Source organism: Alosa sapidissima, chromosome 8 (genome assembly GCF_018492685.1).
Source record: "Alosa sapidissima isolate fAloSap1 chromosome 8, fAloSap1.pri, whole genome shotgun sequence".
In the NCBI taxonomy this organism is placed as follows: domain Eukaryota; kingdom Metazoa; phylum Chordata; class Actinopteri; order Clupeiformes; family Clupeidae; genus Alosa; species Alosa sapidissima.
In genome coordinates, this window is record NC_055964.1 from 646,907 (window position 1) to 673,241 (window position 26,335).

General features: G+C 39.2%; 1 protein-coding gene across 1 annotated transcript in view; it reads right to left on the reverse strand.

The window, feature by feature from the left end:
* Positions 1-24,444, reverse strand: part of smn1 (survival of motor neuron 1, telomeric) — a 43,612-nt gene extending 19,168 nt beyond the window's left edge. The window contains exons 1-5 of the mRNA XM_042100097.1: positions 24,260-24,444; positions 10,695-10,766; positions 7,956-8,069; positions 7,650-7,838; positions 2,938-3,015 (exon numbers count right to left, since the gene is read on the reverse strand). Of these exons, the coding sequence (XP_041956031.1) occupies positions 2,938-3,015; positions 7,650-7,838; positions 7,956-8,069; positions 10,695-10,766; positions 24,260-24,307 (501 nt within the window). The 5' untranslated portion in view covers positions 24,308-24,444. The remainder of the gene's footprint in view (positions 1-2,937; positions 3,016-7,649; positions 7,839-7,955; positions 8,070-10,694; positions 10,767-24,259) is intronic.
* Positions 24,445-26,335: the final 1,891 nt, after the last annotated feature.

A 26,335-nucleotide genomic window follows, 5' to 3' on the forward strand; every position in this document is an offset into this window, starting at 1 on the left:
GATATACATACCATTGTAATCAGAAGGGTCAGTTCTATCAAATGATGTAAAATACATATGGTAATGTTGATATAGTAATGAACAGTCTTTGAAAATCCTCTCCAAATGTATACCGAAATTCGTTAAAATTGAATTTCATTCGCATAAAAATGAATTTTCATCATATTTCTATACGATAGAGAAAAATATAGAGTGTATGACATGTTCAGCAAGTTGTGGGCTATTTAACAAAAAAGACTGAATTGGAATATCATTAACCTTTCAAAAGTTATGATAAATTAAGTGATAAGTGTAAAAAAATGCAGGAAACGGGATTTAGAATGTTGACAGAATTCACATTCTCTTTCTCACCAAAAACATAAAAGTATGCATAAAAACTAATAATGAAGTCAGACACAATGGTTTAGATTTATTTGGTCCATAAGAATAAACCATTTATTTGTATATAAGCAAATGCTACAGTCAACAATAATGATATATAAAAGAAAAACATGTACCTTACCAGTAATACAGGAAGTAAGTATACTGTATATTTATTGAAGATTAGTGTAATATGAAAATGATATACATCTATAAAATGTATTATTTATGAAAAGCTAGGAATACAATCAACTTCAACATCACTCAAAAATCAATGTGTCTAAACTAGGGCTGGGCGATATGGCTGAAAACTGTATGACGATATAAGTATTTCATATCGGCCGATACCGATAATTATTGATTTTTTTTTAAATCTATTTCAGATAAGGACCAGAAGGGGAAAAAAGTTCAATTTAAACAAGCACTGGAGAATGTTTCTTTATGTTGCACTATAAAGGATATCTTGTCTAAATTGTTTTGGTGTTTCCAGCTAAAACAGCTATTCCCCAACAGATTAACATCCAGCTTGACTCAACTTCACTGACCCCCAACTAGATCGGCACGTAACTTGGGCGTTGTAATTGATGACCGACTTAACCCTTAGAACCCGATTGACGCAAAGTGCGTCAAAAAACACACCCTTTCTTCTCCGTTAATTTGCTCCGGAACTGTTCATTGCAGCGAGATGAAACCTTTATTGCATGACAGAGCAGAAGTGGGGCTTTCCATCGAGACTACACACTTGTCTGTACGATCAAGTATGAAAATAAAAAAAAATCATGAAATTAAATTGCATCATATTTACAGTCTATACTTCTCTGCGTTCACCTGCACAGCCATTACTCTCGTTTGAATTACTCGCGAACCCGTAATCGCATCGATATGGCAAGCATATCAGATGAAAGAGGGGGAACAGGGCTATCCATTGGTACCATGTTTATCGATCCTTCTGGCTTAAAAAAGCAGACGAAGTGACTGCAAAATAATAACGTCATGTACACAAACCAACGCTGCACACCCATTACTCTCGTTTGAATTACTCGCGGACCCGTGATCGGATAGATATGCCACGCATGTCAGATGAAAGAGGACTCAGAGCGATCATTTGATACCAAGTACATCCTTCTGGGTTAGAAAACAGACGGAGTGACAACAAAATAAATAACTTCATATAGTTGGACTTACCCCACGTCTGTTCTTGTGGCAAAGCATGTTTATAATCCAACGCTATTGTGTGTTTCTCTATGGCAAAGCATGTTCATAATCCGGTTTTGAGATCCTAGCAAATTCCTGCATGGCATCCAATTCAAGGCTCACATTGCATCCCAATTTGTTCAACAAAGAAACACCTTTTTTGCCTTTACTTTGTTCATGGCAATGCAGTAAAAAGTTGAGAATCATTATGAGTGCATATACACCATAGGCACGTAGGCTAACACGCAACCTCGGGTCAAGTCAGGTCAGATCAGTTCGTGTCACAGATATGGAGCGCAGAAAGGTCATTTTTCATCACTAAATAAAAAATGGCATTTATTTCCGTAAATCACACACCACATATTTCTGTAAATTGCTTAGCCCCAGAGTATCCCTCCAACATGGCAATTATATTGCCCAATTCAGGACAGTCTGCCCTACACACACATGAAATGCATGTAGAGCTATGAGCTTGCTGTGGTGAGAATTGTATAAGAATTTGTATAATATGCTTTTTATATTTTAATTCTTTAAAAATCAAAATAAAATCAATGCTAGTACTAATTCATGAATCTGATCTGGATAGCCTAGACTCTGCTGAAAAAAACTATACATAATATGTGTGTGTGGCACTTACAATGACCAGAATAAATCCTTATGAATAAAGGTAGTGAAAATGCCCTAAAAACAGCTTAGGGTTCTAAGGGTTAATGTGTCTGAGATGTTTTTTGTCCATCTGATGTCTGGTGAGCCAAAGGCAAATGTCCACTATGGCTAGCTAAGATTTATTTTATTCTATTCTAATCCATGCGTAGCCTAATGTAGGGATGGAGTCGAGAATGCTTTTCAAGTAGCCAAATTTAGGATTCAGCGGAAAAACTATAGCGCTCTTTAAAAACTTGTTTGGAAAAGAAAGGCCATCATGTGATGTCGTGGTCTTATCGCCCTCTCACGGCTAATTCCACGGATAAATATTAGGCCTACATGATTTTGTGCTTCTTTGTCAATCGGACCTTTTTCAAAATGAAACGTCATTGTGTGACAAGTGTAAAAATAGCGGCCTGGTTGAACATGCACTGAAATAACCGAACATAATTGAACATAACCTGAACAAAACCTACCCCCTATCAGGTTAAGTTCAGAGCCTATGTTACCATAGTTACTTACATAGCCTGATCATATTTGATTGTTCTGGAACTGAAATCCCAGGTTTACCGCTAACTCTGGGTTAACATACCCAGTTAAGCCAGTAAACCTGCTTTCTGGAATACCCCCCAGGACCGTAACAAACCAATAAACTCTTGTCATACAGTGAACAACTGTTTGAACATACATTAGGAATCAAACAAAACAATGTATAGGATTACTGTAGAGAACACTTACTGGAACAGCAACAGCAGGAGTGAGCGGGGGATAACCACACATAGGAGATATGCTGTGACTCGACTGTCTACCTTCACCCTAATGACAACATGGAAGAGAAACAAATGATGTAAAGTAAGTATAATATGTGTCTTAATGACATTCTTGTCATAATGAGTAGTGCCCCTTGAAATATGGTGCAAAAGTGTGTAATTTAATGCAATCACTGCATTGTCAGGCCAAGAACAACAACAAAAACAATGGCAACATGAAAAGCAATTCATTAAATGTTCATTCTAATCATTAAACATTTTTTGGCTATTTGAGATGCAATTAAAAAATAATGGTAACACTTTTTATCAAGGTACATACTCACTATTATCTAGCTTCTTCTTCACATATATTAGTAGCATTTTGGCAATTATTTGTTATTAGAGAGCACTTGTTAACAAGAACCCATTTCAGAAGAACTGCAAAATGTGCTTGCTCAGGTGCAGTTCACCAATGACAGCAGACAGTGGAATAAGAATAGGAATATGAACTTGGCTTGATTCAAGGGTTCCAACAGTACCTCATTTTTTTAAAAACGGGCATACAGGTCAAAAGTTACGTGCATTTACTTAACAGAACGTCCAAAATGGCAAAACGCATTTTTGCTAACCGCAATTCCCCGTAGAGGCCACATATTTTACCAGCCACTAGACATGTATGAAAATTTGAGATCATAATAGTAACCAAAATTATCACAATTATCAGTATTATTGATATGATTAAAATGTGCTTAATTATTTTATAAACTTATCAGCAATGTTGGACAGAACTCATAATTGGCCGGTCCTCTATGAACAGTAGCAACAAAACTAAAGGTCAACAGAAAAGCATTCATATGTAAATGTGATGAAAATCAGGTTTCTAGGCCAAGTGTACTTGCGTATACAAGGAATTTGGTCTCTGCATTTATCCCATCTGTGAATTAGTGAACACACAGAGCACACAGTGAAGACAGTGAGGTGAAGTACACACTAACCCGGAGCAGTGAGCTGCCTTGCTACAGCGGCGCTCGGGGAGCAGTGAGGGGTTAGGTGCCTTGGTCAAGGGCACTTCAGCTGTTCCTACTGGTCGGGGATCGAACCGGCAACTTTCGGTTCCAAGCCCGAAGCCCTAACCAGTATGTCACGACTGCCATAGTGTCTTGTCATAAAAGTGGTGTGGCTCCTTTAAGACACACGCCGTTTGTGTGAACTCTGGACCATCCTATCCAACTATCTAAATTGACCTAACGATATGCCTACGGTCTGGAGCTGAAAGTGTAACTCCGGAGTAAAAACAATCTAGGGTCTATTTACGGTAAAAAACATAAGTCGCACCGGACTATAACTCGCATTTATTTAGAAATTTATTTCACAAAAACCAAGACCAAGAACAGATAGACTATGTGACTGGATCCATAGAGGCCAAAAAGATTGAGAATTCTACCGGGAAAGTCGAATATGGATGAAGGAGTAAAATGAGGTGAGCTGGGCGATAAGGCGGCCAATTTACAAAAGATTCACTGAAAAAAAATGATGATGAGGTACATGAAAATTTAGCTAAAAATGTGGAGAATGCAAGGCAATCAAGCATTTTGGGCATGTGGAGGCACGGAGTAGGGCTGGGCGATATGGACCAAAACTGATATCCCGATATTTTGGAGCTGATTGGCGATAGTGCTCCCGCGATTAGTCGACCTAATCGACCATTAAAATTAGTCGACGGCAATTTTTTTTAGTTGAAGAGTCGTTTTACTATTGACCGCCTATTTATTTTGTTCTCAAACGGCTCACTGTAATGTTATATTAATTAACTCTATGTTATTAACTCTTGAAAAGTACAATGACTGTCTTTGGATGTTAAACAAGCTACTAAGACTTTGGCAGTCATGTTTTAAACCCTATGCACTGCACGCAAACTGTTAACGCCAGCAGCAAAGCTGCCTGCCTGCCTGCTTTCAGCCCAATTCATTATTAGGTAGAGCTAAGTGGGGGAGCTAAGCTAGTAGGTTACGCTAGTCCAGACTCTGACTAATATAGTATTGTGGAAATTGAAATAAATGAAGTGAAGAGTGTCTCACGTTGACAACGCAACGGCGTGTCATTACTGTAATTAATTCATCCCAAAAAACGTTACAACGAACATGCCGCCGCCCGTGATATCAACAATCAAGGTGCGCGTAATTTCCCATGGTCAATAAGTCACGAGGCATATTTTTTTTTTAAGAGTTCAAGCCAACTGATAAAGTGAGGTAACCTATGTGGTAAGACACGCAAAGTGCCTGTAGCCTACTTGCTTTGAACATGCTGATGTTAGGCTCATTTGCAAAGTCCTCAACTCCTGTCCACGTTACGGCCGCACGGACCAGCACCGGCCGTAACGTGGACACTGCTGGTCCAGAGCCGCGGAGTGAAATTATTCCCGGGGCTTCATCTGATAATTTGCTGCGCAATTGATCAAGGAACCGCGGACCGACAGAAAAAAGAAAACAAATGTTTCTACAATCAGTAGGAAATACTTGCTAATTTGGTGTCATCAAACATAGAGGCATACAATTAAATGGTGGTGAGCGTTCATTCAATGCGCGAGAGAAACTGAAACCACTTGATAACGTTGGTAGCAAAGCTCCAATTCAACCTATTGGATTAACCCCTTATCCCCCATGAAAGAGACCCGCCATCAAACTTTTAAATAACTAAATAACAAGAATGTTACATAGTGTAAGAGTTTTTCCTTGCCGCTGTCACTCTCCAAATAAAATTGAATTTAAAATTGAATTGAATAGTGTCTTTAACTATTATCCAAGAAATTGTGTAAGCAGTGGCATCATTTTGTCATGGTCCTTTTGATCAAGTTTGTATTGGCAAGCACTGCGTCCATAGATGTCTGGCCCACTGACACAACAAATTATATGTTGGAATGGCACCCAACAGGGGATCTGTCTTTGGTCCGATGGCCATGTGAGGATGTTGTTGACACACTTCACAAAACCAAAACTGACACAAAACCAAAAAAAATAATTTTTAAACCAAAACAAATAATGCATAACGAAAATGACATTGCTGTAAAATGATCAAGCAATTGGCACAGAGGTATTTATTCTAACTCCAACATTTGGCTCCAAAACTAAGCCCATTTATTGCAATTTACCCATTTAGTGTTTATAAGTGCCAGTGCCAACAATTAAATAATGTTCAAAATGCTCTCTGTAAAATTGCAACCTCTTGTGAATGTCTTAGCTGAGCGAACAAAGCTGTCCATACTATGTTGTGAAGTGCTGGGAGGGAGAAGAGGGAAAGCAATATAATGTATTAATATCATGTATCAAGTTTCATGCTGTAATCTAGACCTGACATCAAAGTAAATATCTGTTTTATGTAGATTTCTACACCTGCAGCATTTGGCATTAGGCTACTAACAAATAATTTTACCATTAGGCTAGGCCTACTAAAAAAATATTTCTGGGGTGAGCCTATTTGCTATGGTAACCTATCAACCTGTGTGTGTGTGTGAGTGTGTGCACGCGTGCGGTGCGTGAGGGAAGATGAGGGTGCATGCATGTGTATAAGAAGGGGTTATTTTTTAGGCATACTGTCTTGCAATTGAACCTGAATAAGTTAACTACTTAAAAACATCGAAGCTAAACATTATATCACAACATCGCTACAAATACAGTATGTGATTAAAATCAGCCAACATCAATGTAGGCTATAGGCTACTGTACGTAGATAGATAGATAGGTTAGATAGATAGAAGATAGCCTACTTTATTGACGCTTGGTGAAACAGCATGGAGTGGATGTTTTCGGTTCAGATGCTTGTTCTTTTCCTTTTTGAGTATGTAATGATCCCAAAACTTTACTTGAAAACTTTAGACATTCTCTACCATTTATGGACATCTTGACTCCGCAATCGCGGCAGCTAAATTCAGAATGCATCACGATTCACGCGCTAGTGGTGTGCTTCCTGAACAACGGTCCATGTGGAACAATCAGATCCCTGCGCGTATAGTGCGCGTCATAGGAATTTCACAAGGCTTCGAGGCAGGGTTTTTGCCTCAAGTCATTTTTTTTAATCGAGTTATTCGAGTAACTCGATGAATCGTTTCAGCCCTACTGCAATTACTGCCTCCCTCCCTGACATAAACTTGTGGATGACACAAAACTACCTGAAGCTAAACAGTAGTAAGACTGAGCTGCTAGTGGTTGGCTCCAAATCAGCTCTTGCTAAGATGGAACCTTTCACCCTTTGTGTAGATGGCAGCACCATCCCTTGCTCCAACCAGGTCAAGAGCCTTGGTGTCATATTGGACAATACACTTTCATTTAGTGCACACACAAACAGTATGTCTCGAAGTGCCTTTTTCCATCTAAGGAACATTGCACGGCTTCGCCCAGCGCTCACCCAGCAGTGTAGAAGTCCTTGTAAATGTGTATGTGACATCCAGCCTTGACTACAGTAATTCCATCTTGTCCGGAATCCCTAATAAGCTACTCCATCGGCTCCAACTAATTCACAACCTGTTGCTATTGACAGCAGTCATTATATACTTTGCAGCGGTAATATAGATCAAAATATAGATTTAAAAGGCCTCTGAAAGTTGGGAAGGCCCATTCATGTGAATGGAACTTTCGGAAGCACTCTGAAGAGCCATGTAATAAACAGGAGAAATGTATAGTTAAAAAAGTAAGAAAAAAACCTTACTCTCTGGGGTATATCGTCTTTTTCAGTGTTTGCATACAGAAGATCTTTGAGGTACTGCTCCTCCTTGTTTCCATAACTTGTGTAGACAACAATGCAAGTGCCTCTCTTGTGATCAATGGAGGTAATTCTGGCTGGATACAAGTTTCCATCCTCAGTCCAGAGAGCACAGCAAGAGTCACCAACTTTCCACTACAAGAAAATAAAACTTTTACTTTTTAACACAGCATAACAGTCTCAATGCAACGTCTGTTCATTTAAGAATTTTGTAATGTTGAGTTCAACACTAATATGACAACTATACTGTACCTCTTTGATAGAGGAAGCTGTGCTCCTTTTTCTGCTACTGTTCTTAACATTGTTTTTCCGTTTCTTCCCAGGTTGTTGTTTGGATTCCGGGTTCTCCTCTCCTTTTAATGCATGCTGATGATGGAAGCAGACAGGTACACATAATAATAATAATAATAATAATAATAATAATAAACAAAACACAATGCATTAAAATCACACTTCAGCAGCCAGCCAGAAGCAGATGAATTCAGTGGAAATGCATGGATTCCAGTTGCTGCTACTGGAAGAAACTGGAATCCATGCATTTCCACTGAATTATTTTTGGAATCTGATCGCTTATCATACCTGTTCATTCTTACTCGTTGCTCGACTTATCGTGACTAAATTCAAGATGGCTGCAAACGCTAAACTTCGTGAAGATACTGTCTGTATAAATCGTCTTGTAAGTAAACTACCAGTGCTTTTTCAAAGTTCTCAATGTCTCGTTTTAAATGTCAGGGCCCTCAGAAGTCTACCAATGAAGTGTGGAGATACATTGAGCCTCGTAAATGGGTGTAAAACAGTGATTTATTTGCATGACTAGCCCGATGCCGAAGCACCACTATTGAAAAAGCTGTTGGTAGCATCGGCTAACTAGCGCCAGATTTTGGAGTGCAGGGGACAAGCCGAGATGGGCTATGAGACATACGTTCACACTCGGTATCATGTTTCAATACACTTTAGGTCAGTATCACACCGGAATTCTCCTTTAAAGGTGCTATACACTTATTATTATTATTATTATTACTACTACTACTTACATACACATAGCATGAGTTGCAAGAGTAGAGGATAGAGACAAATTGACAGGCGTGATTTATTTTTACGGAGAGAATGTGCTGGACTGAGCACCAGTCATATTTTGTACCGCTACGGTACATCTATTTTGTGTTGCTTTTCTCTTTCATTATGATACAACATACTATTACTAATGAAGACTTCCTATATTTTTGGGAAAAATTACACAATTCAATCTTGTTTTAACTATAGGAACATTTATAACTCCGTTACCATGTAACTCTGTTGCCATGTAACTCTGTTGCCATGACATGTCTTAGAAGTATGTCAAAACTTGTCACAGTCACAAAATCTTTGGTCATATTATAGGACACAAGTATAGAAACAAATATGAGTTTTTTTATTGTTATATTTTGAGAAGCATATGTTTGATGTTGACTTTTATGGTAAGAAAGTGAAGTTAACTTTCTGGCTTTAAAATCATATAAAGATTTAATTACACCAGACCATTTTGTGTTACCATTTAAGTACATGTAGGTACATACAAACTGACATATTGTTCTTAAATTTTAGTTCAATAATTGCTGAGTGGCACCAAAACATCTAGTGGGAGTATATATAATATTCCATTTGTTTGGATGTATTTTATAAATAAAAACACATATTTGAAAAATATTGATGTCATACACAGTAAGAACCTGCAGTTTTTAAAACGACAATAGATGCACCGTATGACTCTGATCGGGTTGCAACTTTTACAAAGTGTTTCTGGAGTACCAGAATTTTGTGAAGAGTAGTAGGGAAGGTATTTCCTCCCCAAACTATATTATAGTATAAAGATGGGGATGAATCAAACTGTAATAATGAGTAAGGAGGCAATTTGTGGTGACAAGATTACTTAGCCTCCTTATTACCGTATACCAATTGATTTATTCACTTTTCACTAACACAATAATTTTTTTCTCTCCAACTCCCAAAAACCGTTTTTTGGGTAGACTTTTTTGCCACTAAAAATGATAAAAGATTAGATTGTTTTAATATTAGATAGATAATTATTGATAATTTGATTAATCTAATCCATGTACCATAGGCAGCTGGACCATCATTAGGTTCTTTATTCAGTGATTTAAAAATTGACAGAGAATTAGGGTTTTGTCATCTGCAAACATAATTGGAGAAAGAAACATTTGACAAATCATTAATATAGATAAGATAATAAGGAGCATTATAAAACGGGTGCCATCAGCGTCCACAACATTTGATGAAATGCATAAGGCACAAACTAGAAAAAAGTGTTTCTAAAGCCTAAAGCTGTTATTCAAGGGTTATTGTTAACATGATGTACAAGAAAAAGAGTATGAGACTATTTTTTAACCATTTTCACAAGTGCATGGCCATTTCCATGTGTCCGAATTGACTGACATGATATTTACATCTAAAATATCACCACGTAAATGGTACAGTATATTCTTATAAAATTTTCGTTATTTTCAGAATTGAATATATTTTCCTGATGGCATTAGACATATTCAGAATAAAACCATGTTTTTTGGTAAATATGTTATGATTTGTTGGGTTCCTTGGTTTGACTTACCACCCAGTCACTTTAACTTGTTTTGTCCGTAAATAGCATACTGTTACATGAAATGAAATCACAAAGATCATTTTGACTTAATTTAAGACGAATTTTACTTATTTTAAGGAGTCTTATCAAGACAAATAGGCTCGTTGCACTGGCAGCCAAATTTGCTTGATTTTAGGACAAATTTGCTTGTTTAAATGATGAGGTCATAAGAGTTTGACTTATTTTAAGATGTCGAGACAAATGACTTTACGAGTAAGTGCTAGGTAAGTCATTTATACTGAAAACAATACCAATTAGATTTATTGATCTTAATGTAAGATTAAGAACAGTTTTTGTAGTGTTAATAGGTACAATGTACCGGGAATAATGAAACACTTTGTTACTCAATTACTCACCTTAAAAGACGCCACCGCTTTGTCATAAGCCTTTATAAGTGCTGTGTCATCCCAAACGTCCGAGTCATCGCTCTGGATTAAAGTCAACATATCTTTCATTAACAGCAAATAAGTCCAAAAATTAATGTCACTGTATTATCCACAAAAAAGGGCAAAATTATTACACAGTAGGTAGCACCAAAGTCATCATTTCAGAGGGGGTGCCCTAAATTTCTGGTTCACCAACATCATTTTTAAAGGGAAAATCCAAGATGGCCACAAAACGGATAATAAAACATTACATAGTCTAGGCATCATGGTTTATTGTTATTTTATTAATTTGCATTTAACATACAGTACTGTGTAACATGCTTAGGCATCTTACATGTTTTGCTTCAGTAATCCCATAAGGACCATAACATGGTATAATATTATTGTTTATTTCTCACTCCTCAATCCGCAATAAATAGATGCAGCATATTGGGTATGGAAATATTCACAGGAATCCATAGAAATTTAATCTTCATGTTGTATTATCCAATATTAATTGTGCAGCTGTATGGTCTCTTATACACACTCATTGAAACAACAAAGTAAATGCTAACTTTTGTGCAATTATTCCATATTGTGTGTAGTCAGTCTATATCAGAACACCTGACATACAGTACAATCTAAATAGTCTACAAGATTAACAAGTTATGGAACAGTGTGCCTTTTTTCTTTTAATTTTGATGATTATAACTGACAACTAATGAAAATCCCAAATTGAGTATCTCAGAAAATTAGATTACTGAAGACCAATACAAAAAAAGGATTTTTAGAAATGTTGGCCAACTGAAAAGTATGAACATGAAAAGTATGAGCATGTACAGCACTCAATACTTAGGTGGGGCTCCTTTTGCCTAGCCCGACGAGCCAGACCCACATTAAAATGTAGGGTCTGGGCACTCACCGTTCGCAGTGCTCAGTCCGAGGGGCAGGATAATCAGTTGTCTTTCAAATTCCTTCTGCACGCAATAGGACAGCGGCAGCGCTATGAGTCCCACGCGTTTCCCATCAGCAGAACTAGTTGGCTAGTTCAAATGTTTGCCAACTTAATAAAAGCTTAACTCGTGTCACACTGTTCGCTAACAGCAACATCCATCTTATTTGTTTTCAAGTAGCAGGGAATTCAAGCCAAACCGTTGCAACTCTGCCATCAATCATTATGTTAAGCCCACCTAACGACTCTATACACGATTTCATTGGCCTGATTGAGTTTCGATTTCTGGAGCTCACAAGCCAACGGAGAGTTGCTAGACTAGGGGCGCGTCTAGATTTCTAGGCTACCTTTTGCCTGAATTACTGCAGCAATGCGGCGTGGCATGGAGTCGATCAGTCTGTGGCACTGCTCAGGTGTTATGAGAGCCCAGGTTGCTCTGATAGTGATCTTCAGCTCTTCTACATTGTTGGGTCTGGCGTATCGCATCTTCCTCTTCACAATACCCCATAGATTTTCTATGGGATTAAGGTCGGGTGAGTTTGCTGGCCAATTAAGAACAGGGATACCATGGTCCTTAAACCAGGTACTGTTAGCTTTGGCACTGTGTGCAGTGCTGTTGGAAAATAAAATCTGCATCTCCATAAAGTTGGTCAGCAGCAGGAAACATGAAGTGCAACTTCCTGGTTAGGGATGGGCATAAATAATCGACGATCGATAGTTGATCATTAAGAATTTCGGTGATCACGTTAATTTGTTGTCGACTAAACTAATGCAGGTTGCGTTATAGTGCGCCTGAAGCAATTAAATGAATTTCACTGTGTGGCAGCAATTAAACATTATACCACCCGGGGACAATATTTGACGCTATACAGTGGACATCGCTTTCAAATGGCCACTTCAGTCGCGCATTACGAGGTGTGAAGTTGCATGAAGCTTTAGTACCACACTTTCAGCCACTGTGCGTCGCTCTGCCACTGTACATCGCTCTGTAAGTAGCCTGACTGCCGCCCCTTCTGAAAAAGCAGGAGGCTACCTTTAAACATAATTGTTACCGAGAGGAATCCCAGCCTACGAATTCAATAACAAAATAAATCATGCACAATTAAACATTACTTCGATTAAGGCTACTTGGGTATGGCTTAAGGCTTGACTACATGGTGGTAGCGAAAATCGAAATCTGCTTTTGATAGCCTACCGGTGCCGCTCCACAAAGCGAAAAAATATCTTAATTTGCTGTCTACATTATTGTCAGTGTTGGGGGTAATGCAACAACGCAAATCAAAACAGTGTCTTAATTTGCCCTACTTCTTGAATGCAATGTAGTCAATTGACTGTTTGACATGTCATTTTTATTTTTCTGTACAATAAACAAATACATCTGCTTTATTCCGCAGAATTACATTCATATTTGCCTGACTGCAGACGCGCCACTTCCCTCCCCATATTCCAAGATTAAGATAGTAGCCTATACAAAAAGCACTTCATACCATCATAAAAAATTGTTAAAACGAATAGCTATTTGCAATTTGACAAAACACTGGTCCTCATTTTGCGAATGCGAGGACAATATGAGCCTGTTGCATTTAGTTAGATGTCCGAGTCACGCATAATGTTTGAAAACCACTGGCTCGTAATCACAATAATTTAACACACAACAGTTGGATAGCCTACTTCATCATGTCCCCATGCCTACATTTTTGTGAGTAGCATAGAGATCGTTAAAAACAAAAAGTATGGCTCTCCGTTTGGGACATCGAAAACTTATTTTTAATAGGGTAGACTACCGTCGGACTTGCAAAGGCCTCGGGATAACACGTTATCTCCACGATCATCAGTCATGCCCCTTGATCAAAGTGGGGAATGAAATAAAAGTTTGAGAACCACTAGCTTAACAAGTTACCTGCAGTCCAGAACAGACAGAATCTGTTGCAATATTCTGATGATCGGAGATGATATCGGCAAATGTTTGTTTTCCAAAGTAAGAATTTCACTTCACCATGCACCTTCGACAATGAATAGCTCATTACAATTTGTTACTGTTAAACGTAGGCCTAACTGGTATCATTACAAACATTATTCTGTGTCCTAAAACTGGCATATTTTATGGCATTGTGTCATGTAAGTTCGTTGCAAAATATAGTGAGGTGGTCAGCGGGGGACAATTGAGACACACATTGGATTGTATTATTACTTGAACATTCCACACTATCCACAGCTGTGGTATCAGGGGCAGGAGGATTACTGTTAGCGCAGGCTTTATATAAAATTCTTCAACAGAAGGCCTCGAATGCAGGCTTGCCCAAAATAAAGGCCTGTGGTTTGCGCAGCCTACAGTAAATAACAGACCCGCCACAATGTGCGGTATGATGCTTTTTTACGAGCAAGATGTTTTTGGTGCCCTACGCACACTGCATGTTCTTAAACAAAAATGATCATCAGTAATATTCAACCATTAATTTGTGTAAATGGGCAAGTGTGACCACCTTGATTGGCTGATGATTGTAACACGGGTATGATTCCAAACACCTCCCTTACGATGATGAGTGACAGGTCTCAGAATGGTCGGAAGGACGGATAATGAATAACTGGGGCCGTAGGCTATTTACAAAGGCTTTTATCTTACCACTAGGAGTAGGCTACTCCTAAATCGCACTAAAAGATTTTAGCTTGGAGTTTTCTCTTAAAAGTTATTCACAAAGCCTTTCAGACAACTCCTAAACTAGGAGTGAGTCTTCGTTACTATGGATAACGTCTTTACTCATACACGAGCTTGACTGAAGCGACCACCTTGATTGGCTGACGATTGTAACGCGGGAATGATTCCAAACACCTCCCTTCCGATGATGAGTGACAGGTGACAGGTCTCAGAATGGTCGGAAGGACGGATAATGAATAACTGGGGCCGTAGGCTATTTACAAAGGCTTTTATCTTACCACTAGGAGTAGGCTACTCCTAAATCGCACTAAAATATTTTAGCTTGGAGTTTTCTCTTAAAAGCTATTCACAAAGCCTTTCAGACAACTCCTAAACTAGGAGTGAGTCTTCGTTACTATGGATGACGTCATTACTCATGCACGAGCTTGACTGAAGCGACCACCTTGATTGGCTGACGATTGTAACGCGGGAATGATTCCAAACACCTCCCTTCCGATGATGAGTGACAGGTGACAGGTCGGAGAATGCGTGCGCTACACAAGTAGTGCGAAGGACGGAAGATGATTAATAACTGAATAAAAAGGCCTAGCCTAAATGAATAAAGAGTAAGGCAAAACAAATAGAAATAGCCTAGTAGCCTAATGAAACATAGGTCTATGGATTGCTGCAGTACCTTTGCAACATTATTAAATTAATCTGTCACCATATGCCTAGACTACGTTTGCAAAGAGGAGAACATTTTAATTTGATTCACAATGAAACGTTACATTTAATTTACATGTTAACAATGAGTAGTTTTGGTTGTTGTTGGTGGCGTTATTGCATCCCTTTTATGAATGCAAAATTGTTCCCTCGCGATTGGAAGCTCCTGTTGCCGCATAGGCTCCGCATTTCAAAACATCGCAAGGTAAAATGCCACAAAAAGCTGTTTATGAATAGATCTTAGTGAGTTAGGAGTCCTCTCGAATTATTTTAAGCTGTCCCAGACTTAGGTGCTACTTTTAGGTCTAAAATGCTTTGTGAATTACTTTTTGTGAAAAAAATTAGGAGTCCTAAAGTTGACACGCATATTATTTTTAGGAGTTGCTCCTAAATTCGCCAGTTAGGAGCTACTTTTAGCCTTAAAATTCTTTGTGAATACGGCCCCTGAATAAAAAGGCCTAGCCTAAATGAATCAAGAGTAAGGCAAAAGAAATAGCCTAATGAAACATACGGATTGATGTAGTATCTTTGTAACATTATTAAATTATTCTGTTACTATGACTATGTTTTCAAAAAAGAACATTTTAATTTGATTCACAATAATGTTACATTTAATTTACATGTTGACAATGATTAGCCTAGTTTTGGTTGTTGTTGGTGGCGTTATTGCATGTTAGTTATGCCTACAATGCAAAATTGCTTCCTCACGATTGGAAGCTCCTGTAGGATTTCAAAACACAGCAAAATGCCGCAGGTTTGTGAATAGGTCTGTGAGTTAGAAGTCCTCTTGACTTCTTTTAAGCTGTCACAGAGGTGGGAAGGTGTGATTTGTTGGGGAAAGGGCCGGATTAACTGGGCACAAATGTCTGATGGCCCCCCTTCCCCCCAGCGAACGTGAATCGGGTGGTCAGTTAATAGGCCTATATTGTGAAGATTTTTCCTGCCATCTAAGGCACGAGCGCATCTGTGAGGCCAAGCCTCACCAAGTAGCTTGTTTGTTTACAACTAACATTCCATTTAATTAAACTGCTTTATAGGCTATGCCGAAATAGTTTTCAACATTTTGAATATAAGTGTCGGGTGAAATGAAATGTTCTCAAAGTAGCCTTATGGCTGAAAGTTGCTTGGGATCCCCCCCGTCAAACAATATAACCATACAAACGCGCTTCCTGCACTCATTGTTTCAAAAGGAGTAATTTCGGCTTTGTCAGAACTGAAGAGCTGTGGACGGCACGGCACGCCCAATGAAAATAAATGAACGCAACGCAACACAAACAGACCCCGCCTCTCTCGCGTCAGTCACTGACACGAACGAAACACAGAACCCGCTTCTCTCACGGCAGTCACTGACAGTAGCCTAGAATAAATGCATGGGGAAAACACTTCCCCATGACAAAGACATCCACTGAAAGTTAATATTTTGTCACTAGCAACATACATCTGTCCTTTGTCAAATGTGTTATGTTCCAAAAAATTTAGGAGCACAGACAAAAATGTGGGCGCACAGTCAGTTCTGTACTTAACTTAAACATAATCTAACATTACATTGCAGCTAACACTTAAACATGCCAGTGCACCAATTGCAAATATTAAGAATGACTGACAACATTTAGGCTACAGGAAATAAGATTTTAAAGATCAGTGCCTACTTTATTTTCAGTCTTTTCCTACATTTTGTTAACATTCGGTGTAAACAAACAAGCATGCGTGGAAGCCTATAGTTGTCAGTAGCGTTCTACCTTTGAATAAAATGGGAGTATTACGGGAAGCTACTTTTGTGCCTGTTCGCTACAGCTATATTTTGCAATACGTCAACTGGGCTAAAAGGCATGTTAGGTTACCTTTCCTTCTCACTGCATTCTCAGAATCTCATCCTGTTCCTCCGATATCCGATGAATTCGGTGGATAGAAGAACTAATTTCTTCAATCTTTGCATCTTGGCTGGCTAGTCTAACTTTCCACTTTTTCTGCGTGCTCTTGGATTTGATAGAAGCGACTACTAGCGAGTCACAACGCGAAACTGCTAACGTTGATGGGAGGTGTAGTTTTTATGCTGCATTCACGATGTGATTCTATGGGTTGCACCAGTAATGTTTCTTGATGTTGCGGTGTATTTTGTAGACAAACATTGACATGGTTAGAAGTCATTCAAACCAGTGCGCCTAAATATTTTTTTGCACTCGTACGCCATCATTTTTACTCGCATGTGCGAGTGAAATGGGCGCACTGTAGAGCCCTGTTAACATCACTCTAAGTTCGCCTCCAAGCAAGGAAAACAATGATTTGAAGACATCTGTTTCGTTGGAAGGGCAAGGGGGTAGCAACAGGGCAACACAGAGACAGGCCCGATGGCAGGGCTGTTATGAGAGTATTAAAATATGGGATATTCTACGGGAAAACATTAAAACGGCAAGACAGCGGGGGAAAGTTAAAATACGTGATAAACATGGAAAAAGTTGGCATGCATTGTTTCGGTCCCCGTGCACAACCCTAGGATTATTTGTCATATTATTAATCACATATGATTATTTGTGAAATTGTGCAAACAGGTGCAACACATTTGAAAAAGAAGGACTGGTAGCATGCAAGCTCACGGGAAAGATTGATTTAAGAACATTATCACAGTGTGTGGCTGTGGCGCAAAGCAGCGCAGGCTGAAGACAGCGACAATTGGCAGGGGAGGGTCATGTCTTTTTTAACAATTCTGTCGGACGGTCATTCAACAATTTCTAGCAGGCAAGGGAGGGTCATGCAACTTTTGACTGAAGCACTCAAAATTCCTCCGATGGCCCCTTCAATAAATAATGAACAGTCCCTAGATTGCTGCTGGGCTATATGTCTTGGTTCATGTCTGTTAACAACTCATTGCCGTCAAACGCGTAGCCTCTCTCGCGGTTGCATCCATTACAAACAAACATGTAATGTGAACGTCTGGGGATTGGGGAGAGCACTAAATGCTCTACTGAATAAGCACGAAGTCAAACCTTTAAATGAAAAACACTCTTTAATAATCAAAAAAATAAACTGCTAATGAAGTAAACTTGTGACCATCAAAAATCGTTTATCGCCTGTAACTCCGTGATAACAGGACGTAACAGGAAGGCATTTGGCTGAGCAACGGAGGTTAATATGCTCTATATTTTGTCCAAATGATGTCTGTCTATCATCGTTGCACTCAGAGAAAACCAGAATGTTTAATTTGTCCTGCGTTTCTTCCACGGCTGCAAACGGGATTCACTCGCAGTTAACCAAATATTTCTTTATTAGGGCAGGGCAGGCATATTTCTGGCTATTAAATTATTTCTAAACCAGTCTGCTGCGATGCATAATTGCCTACCAGTAGGGCTATCAGTGCACGAGCAATAGAAGACATTGTTTCGATTTAATTCAATGAAATAAGAGCTCTTCTTAATATTTTATATTGTTGGTTGGTTTAATACCTTGTTGTCAATGAAAAGTCGTTGTCCTACACCATGGGTCTCCAACACGTCGCTCTCAAGCTCAGTCGCTTGCCGCCCCCTTCTAAACTTGCCAGAGGCCGAAGCAGTAGGCCTAGGCTACTATATTTAAACACAATTGTTGCCGCGATTGGTGGCATTCCAGCCTACGAATTTAATAAAGCAAATCATGCAATTCAAACTCAATTTAGGCTACTTGGCTACGCAATAAGGTTTCCATTGCAGCACAGCACACGTTTTGAATGAATGAAAGCGGCTGCCTTGTCTTGCAATAAACAGCGGGTGAAAATCCCGACTCTACATGAACTACATGAAATGTAATAGTGAGTCATAAAATGCCCCCAGGGCATCCAGGATCAAGGATGCAGAGGACAAGAAGGGTGTGCGATATATGACTGGAATGGTCAGATAAGATCATTTTTATGTTTGAGGTCTACACGATGGGGCCCTTACACAAACGGAGTTGTGTTGATCCTGCATCTTCCACACCTCCCATAACACTCCCGACTCCAGCCAAATGTTGCATCCTCCTTACCATGTCCCTCTTATAGGTGTACAGAGTACACGGAGGGCTAGCCATCCCTTCCACATTGTGTCTTTTGTGTAGTTCACACACAATTGTTGTTCAAACTTTGGAAACTGAAATCTTTTTATTTTTTGGAAACCTAAATGAGTGTCAGACCTCCTTTTTATGTTGCAGTGTCACCATACCTTCCTCCCAGTCTTTTTTGCATTTGTTCCTTTTCTTGTTTTAAACACACATTGAAAACGTAATAAAAATTCTATTGAAAACATGTATCAGTCATCCTTTTCATAGTCTCACCAGCCGGCTGAAATATAAGTTATAAGTATTTTATTGAAATAGTTGATTGCTTATTGAGTTACAAGTGTGTTATTGAAACAGTGGGTGTCTTATCTTGCCGTATTAAACAAATTTTTCACATTGAAGTTGTTATTGATTCTTATTTAGCCTATGTGTTTTTGACATGTTTATGGTTTAGTCTTAAAATGTTACCAAGGCTGTGTGGTGGCCACCTTCATGCTATTTCTCTAAAAGAACTGAACAGATTTAATGCATTGATCAAACTTTTAGGCTATTAGGCTACTGAATGCTAATATTTATATATTTGATAGACGTTTATTGCTAGTTTTACAATGATCAAAGTTGTGTGGTACATTGGGGGGGGGGGGGGCACCTTCATCTTCATCTCACCAAACGAACTGAAAAGGACACTGGATCTAATGTCCACACACAAAAAGGATACAAAATGCATAGCCTACGTTTTGACAATGTAAGTAAAGTATAGCGTGATACAGGCAAATGTAGGAATCCAATAACAGCTCATGTCCAGCAAGGAAACAAACGTTCAATGTTAGAACTACCGAAGACCATATTTTAGATCGATGTTGCAAACTAATTATACTCGCAATATATAATTGACACTATAATGCAAGAATGCTAACACGTAATAACACTCGTTGTTGGTTTGTTGTAATGTTTCCCGTTCAATAACGCACTCGCTGCTGTCTATCCCATTGAAATAACACGACACGCAAAGAGCTGTTTGGAACTGTTGAAGCATACGTGAACCACGTGACCGCATGGCGGCGACTTCAAAGAGTGTCGCAACTGTCTTTTTGTATGGCTCTGGACTGAGAGACCATTTAAAAGCCTTTGCAGGTGTTCTGAGTTAATTAGCTGATTAGAGTGTGGCACCAGGTGTCTTCAATATTGAACCTTTTCACAATATTGTAATTTTCTGAGATAGTGAATTTGGGGTTTTCATTACTTGTCAGTTATAATCATTAAAATTAAAAGAAATAAACACTTGAAATATATCAGTCTGTGTGGAATGAGTGTATACATTATACAAGTTTCACTTTTTGAATGGAATTACTGAAATAAGTCAACTTTTTCATGATATTCTAATTATACAGTGGGCAGTGCTTCGACTTGGCCAGCTTCCCTCGCGACTTTAATTTGTATTTTTCCAGTGACGCTGCAACAACCGGCAGAGGTCTCAAGTGAGCAGGGTGTCTCGTAAAAAGAAATGGAGCTGGAAAAGCCCTGCCCTAATAAAGAAATATTTAGTTAACGGCGAGTGAATCCCGTTTGCAGCCGTAGAAGAAACGCAGGACAAATTAAACGTTCTCCGAGTCCAACGATGATAGACAGACATCATTTGGACAAAATATAGATCATATTAACCTACGTTGCTCAGCCAAATGCCTTCCTGTTACGTCCTGTTATCACGGAGTTACAGGCGATAAACGATTTTTGATGGTCACAAGTTTACTTCATTAGCAGTTTATTTTTTTGATTATTAAAGAGTGTTTTTCATTTAAAGGCTTGACTTCGTGCTTATTCAGAAGAGCATTTAGTGCTCTCCCCAATCCCAGACGTTCACATTGCATGTTTGTTTGTAATGGATGCAACCGCGAGATACGCTTGTCATAGGCGCCGATACCGTGGGTGCTTCGTCTGTCGGGCACCCACTGAAAACATCGAGCACCCACGTGTGCCAGCTTACAGCCCTGGCTAAATTTACATTAATTTAAAATCAAACATTGCAGTTTATGTTAAATTCAGCATCTCATATAATGTGATTGGATATGTTGCTGTCAATTCCCTACTCCATATACTAACCACCAATGAGGGCGTCTCTCGTATGAAAATTCCTGACACTTCCCATCTGAAGAACTAACGCAAGGCTTTGTCGGGTCTTCAGCCCCGAATGTTTAAAATGTATATATTTCTTTCTGTTTGTATTGTTTAGAAAATGTTTGACGTCTTGAGTTAATGCATTAAACATTGTTTGCTGGTAACCAGCCACAAATAGCCTACAGATTCTTGCGTGCGTACATTCTCTATTCTCTCCAAGATGTGCCCGTTCTATAGGCTGGCCAAGTGCGTAATTCTGCGGCATAAAGCAGATGTATTTGTTTATTGTACAGAAAAATAAAAAATAACCTGTCAAGCAGTCAATTGACTACATTGCAGTCAATAAGTAGGGCAAATTACAAAACCAAAACGTGGGTCATAGTTGTCTAAGCCTCTGCTGTGAGGCCAAACCCATGAACAAAGACGCATTGATATCTGCAATAGAGTTTTTTTTGGCGAAACAAGCTCACAGCCGAACAAGTCATAGCACTGAAGGGAGAGGAAACTGGCATGTGATCTCCCCATGGGCCAATGGATGTACAAGTTTTCTCCTGTACCTACGATATTTAATCCAGTGTTTTGTCAAGTTGCAAAATGCTATTTGTTTTAACAATTTTTTTTGATAGTATGAAGTACTCTTAGTACCCTATACAATCTTAATTGCTTTATACTCAATACTTGACCAATGGCTATTGCATCTGTCTATTGAAAGTGAGAATGTGGCATGTGATCTACTGTGTAGGCTTCATAAAATAAAATAAACAGATTGCTAATGGCCTACAAGCTGATCTGGGGTGCGTTTCCCGTACAACTACGGAGGTTAGCTTTTTACTAACAGCATGCATCGTTCAACTAACCAACATGTAAGTTACGACTGTTTCCCAAAACTGTCATACTTACATAGTACTGTAAGTTTGGACCATGATAGTTTCCAAACTTCAGTAGTCTGGACTAAGGTGGTTAATGACGTTTAGTAGCACGTGAACGGGCACCCGCACATACTTCTGTGGCGCATTGCGTTAAGGCTGGCAGATGACAGCCGCCGTTGCACAGCAGTTACCAGTCCCCTGTCCAAAAAGTGCGCACCACCTTATTATTATCTGCAGATGTGTGACTTACTTACGTGCACATGGCTGCAAATTGACTTTTAATTTATGTATTTTCTGCCTTGGGCATTTTAAAATATGGATGTATGGTGGTTAGAAGTGTAAATATCAATTAGAAACCTAAACATATTTGTAATTATTAATTTGCAAACAAATAACTGGCGTCAGTGACGTCTTTGACAAGAAGATCCCTGGAACTATGCTTCTACTAGCATTCTACCACAGGTCGAGAGGTGTAGTTGTAACTACACAACTTTACGATAGTGGTTGCGAACGTTCGTTGCTACTATGGTTTTGGGAAACACTAACATAGTGTAACGATGCATTGGATTATGTAAGTTCCAAATAAGAATGTATTTCTGCGGCATAAAGCAGATGTACCTATTTGTTTATTGTACAGAAAAATAAAAATCACATGTCAAGCAGTCAATTGAATACATTGCAGTCAAGAAGTAGGGCAAATTAATTTACGAAACCAAAACGTGGGTCATAGTTGTCTAAGCCTCTATAGCGTAGCCTGATAAAAACGTCGCAGAAGCCTAGCCAAGGCTACAGATTACTTCTGAACAGTTATTTCTCTACTGGCTCAATTATCACACCACTGTTTTGATTTGCGTAGTTGCGTTAACCCAACACTGACAATAATGTAGACAGCAAATTTCGATTTTCGTTACCACCGTGTAGTCAAGCCTTAAGCCATACCCAAGTAGCCTAAATTGAGGTAAATCGAGCTTTTTCAGAAGGGGCGGCAGGCAGAGCGACACACAGTGGCTGAAAGTGGTACTAAAGCTTCACGCAGCTTCACGCCTCGTAATGCGCGACTGAAGTGGCCATTTGAAAGCAATGCCCACTGTATGACCAGCACCTGTATAACACAGTATTCTAGTCTATGTACTTCTGTGCCAGTACTTCCCTCAGCTATTCTGATTGTTCCCTAAGAAACTACAAGGTCTCAGCTTTCTAAAGAGACCAAGCATTTGATGGTAGGTCAAACTAGGTGGGAACAGTGGCCTATGAAGTAGGCACAGTGCAATTTCAAGGGGGAAAGGCCTAAAAATGCCCATCCCATATGAAGTTATGCTTCTACACAAAGGGGTTCATGTGCAGTAAGCATTTGATTGTCAGTATGCATTTTGGATAACCAAAAGTCCTATGGAGAGTTTCTATAGGCATTTTACAAAACGCATGAGCATACCTTGGAAAATAATGGTCTAAAGTACTCATATTTTCATTCTATATTGATCTACTTGTGCACACAGCTGACCTGGTGCTAGGGCTTAGTTGTGTTTCTAAGTGATATCAAGTGACCTAGAGGGCTGAAATGTGGTCAGTTCAGAGATCTGTAATCCGGCAGAAATAAAAAACTATATTTTAGTCAGTACATCACACAGTTATTGAAATGACTGTTTCCTATGTTCTCAGCTTTCTAGGTCAAACAAAGGCCCCAAAAGAGGTGGGGCAGAGTGCAATTTCGGGCAAAAACTTTGTATTTGAATTAATGTGGTTAATTATCGCTAGGTTCACTTGTTCCCTAGGTAGCCCACTATATACCCCCCCCCCCCCCCCCCCTCCCCCCTCCCCCCCTCCCCTATAGCAAACACTATAGTGAGTGAGTGAGTGAACGAGTGAACAGGCTAGCGTGACCAAAGAATATTTTGCTGGATAGCGCAACAGCAAGTTTGGCCAGGTTAGGAAAAATACTTTTAAGATACCAAATGCCCAAACATGGCGTCCAAGATAAGGCACTTTGAGTGTAACCATGATTTACAGGTCTCCTGTTAGTTTAGGAACTGGCTTATTTGTAAACACGGAATGACCCTTGCAAATTTTGTTGCAACATTTCACAGCGAATGTGGCAGCTAGTGAGTAAATGGCTAAATGCATATCAACATTAAACTGACCATGGAAATTAATCTTGTTGGCAAAGCAATATGCCCGTTGACAATAAGTTCACTGTTGCTGAAGTTTATCTTAAAAGCTAATTAATTTACCGCTAGCAATGTTTCAGAGCTAGACCTACTTGGCCTGTTTCACTGTAGAAAAGGACGTCGTTGCAAGCATTTTCCATTACAGCACCTGGTGAAATGTACGTCGAACTGGTAGTGATAGAACCCCTTGCTTCGAGGCGTATCGAAGATTTGAACCAGAGAATGTCTTGAACCAATTTGGAATTTTCTTCTTCTTCTTCTTCTTCTTCTTCTTCTTCTTCTTCTTCTTCTTCTTTCGGTTTAATGGCGGGTTACACCTACAGGCGCATACCGCCACCTACAGATCAACATATTGCCAATGCAGGTTAAGGCGTCTCAGCAACAATAAATCAATAAAAGGAGAAAGAAAAAAGAAAAAATATATATATATAATAAAGAAAATGAGAAAAAATAATAATAATAATAATAATAATCAGAAGGGATATTGTGGGATATTCTTTATATTCTCACATATATCCCTGCACTCTTGAGGAACCCTTACTCCAAATCCCAGAACTGCAGCTAGATTAAAGCCTGAGCATCCAGCTCTTTGTAATTGATCTTTCCACTGCTCCCTGTGACTCTGGTACCTAGGACAAACAAGCAATACATGTTGCACCGTCTCCTCTTTGTCTGGACACCACATGCAGTATCCTGTCTCTGCTCCACCAACCCTACACTGGGTGCTGTTCAGCAGTGTATCCTGCATCCTCCCACTTTAGCTTCTCTTCCAACCTCTCTGTGGATGTTATAGCCTACATGTGCCTGCCTTTGGGACTTATGCTCCACTGGGTCTGCCACTGCTTTGTCAGGGCCCTCCTAATATAACCTTTTACCTCCCCCCTCCCAAGCTTAATATTGACCTCCCACATTGCAAAAACTGCTTATCTAACAAAATCTAACCAAGTGTTAATCTTATATCAAGATAAAAAAAACTAGTTGGTATTGTTTTCAGTATAAAGAGATTTACCTAGCGCTGTCTTGTGAAATCATTTGACTTAATTAAAAAAAAAAAAGACTTATTTTAAGACATCTCATCTTGAAAACAAGCAAATTTGTCTGCCAGTGTGTTAAGCAAATTTGTCCTAAAAACAAGCAAATTTGTCTGCCAGTGCGTTGAGCAAATTTACCTTGATAAGACTCCTTAAAATAAGTTAAAGTCTTCTTAAATTAAGTCAAAATGATCTTTTGAGAGGGCGGAAGTCTTTTCATACTAAAAACAATACCAAATAGATTTTTTAATCTTAATATAAGATCAATAACACTTGGTTAGAATTCATTTTTTGCAGTGCAAGCTTAATATTGATCTGGGTGTCCCCCCCAATATTCAAATGTGACCAAAATGTTACCCCCAATATTCGGACATAGAAAAATAAAAAAAAATAAAAAAACCGCTATAGGCTACTACAGGAAACCAACAAGTACCACCATCTGAAATGTAATCAAACTCACAAATGACCTATTGATGGTTCCAGAGAGAATGGCCTATAGAGGTTTGTCCTGGTGTCCTGGTGGTTTGTCCGCTATCGAAAGCTTCCATTTACTGCACCCTACTGCGGTGCGGTAGGGCTGTCAACAATCACAAAAGCTACCGGTAGGCCTACAATTCTCACAAAACTTGCTGGAAAGGTGTAGCACAGTCTAAGGAAACCCCATTCATTTTTGGAGCCAATCAGTCTCAAAGGGAACTTCGAAGCATTTTCCATATTGTAGCCTATTTTCTCGCAATGATAGCTAAAGTGAAACGTAGCGCCCTTTTACTAGGGGTTTGCACGGCGTGTCAACACATCTAGACATTGCCATATTGGAGATACTCGCCTCATTAGAAAGCATTAGGCACTGAAGTAAATCCCTAACATCGTCAAGGAAAATGGTTAATTATTGCTTTGTTTTAGGTTGTACCAATAGGTCAGACCGAGAAAAACATCTGAAGTACTGTAGGTATCTACTACCAAAAGTTATTAAAAAAACAGGGAGAAAGGAGAATAATGCCAGAAGTTATCAGAGAAAGGGAGGCACTTGTGGTTGGACTTACTGTGGTTGGGAGTACTGCGTCTCTCTCATCCAACTCGTATGGATCTGCGCTGCCAATAAGCCGTAATTTCTTGAAATATCGCGCCTGTTCTTGT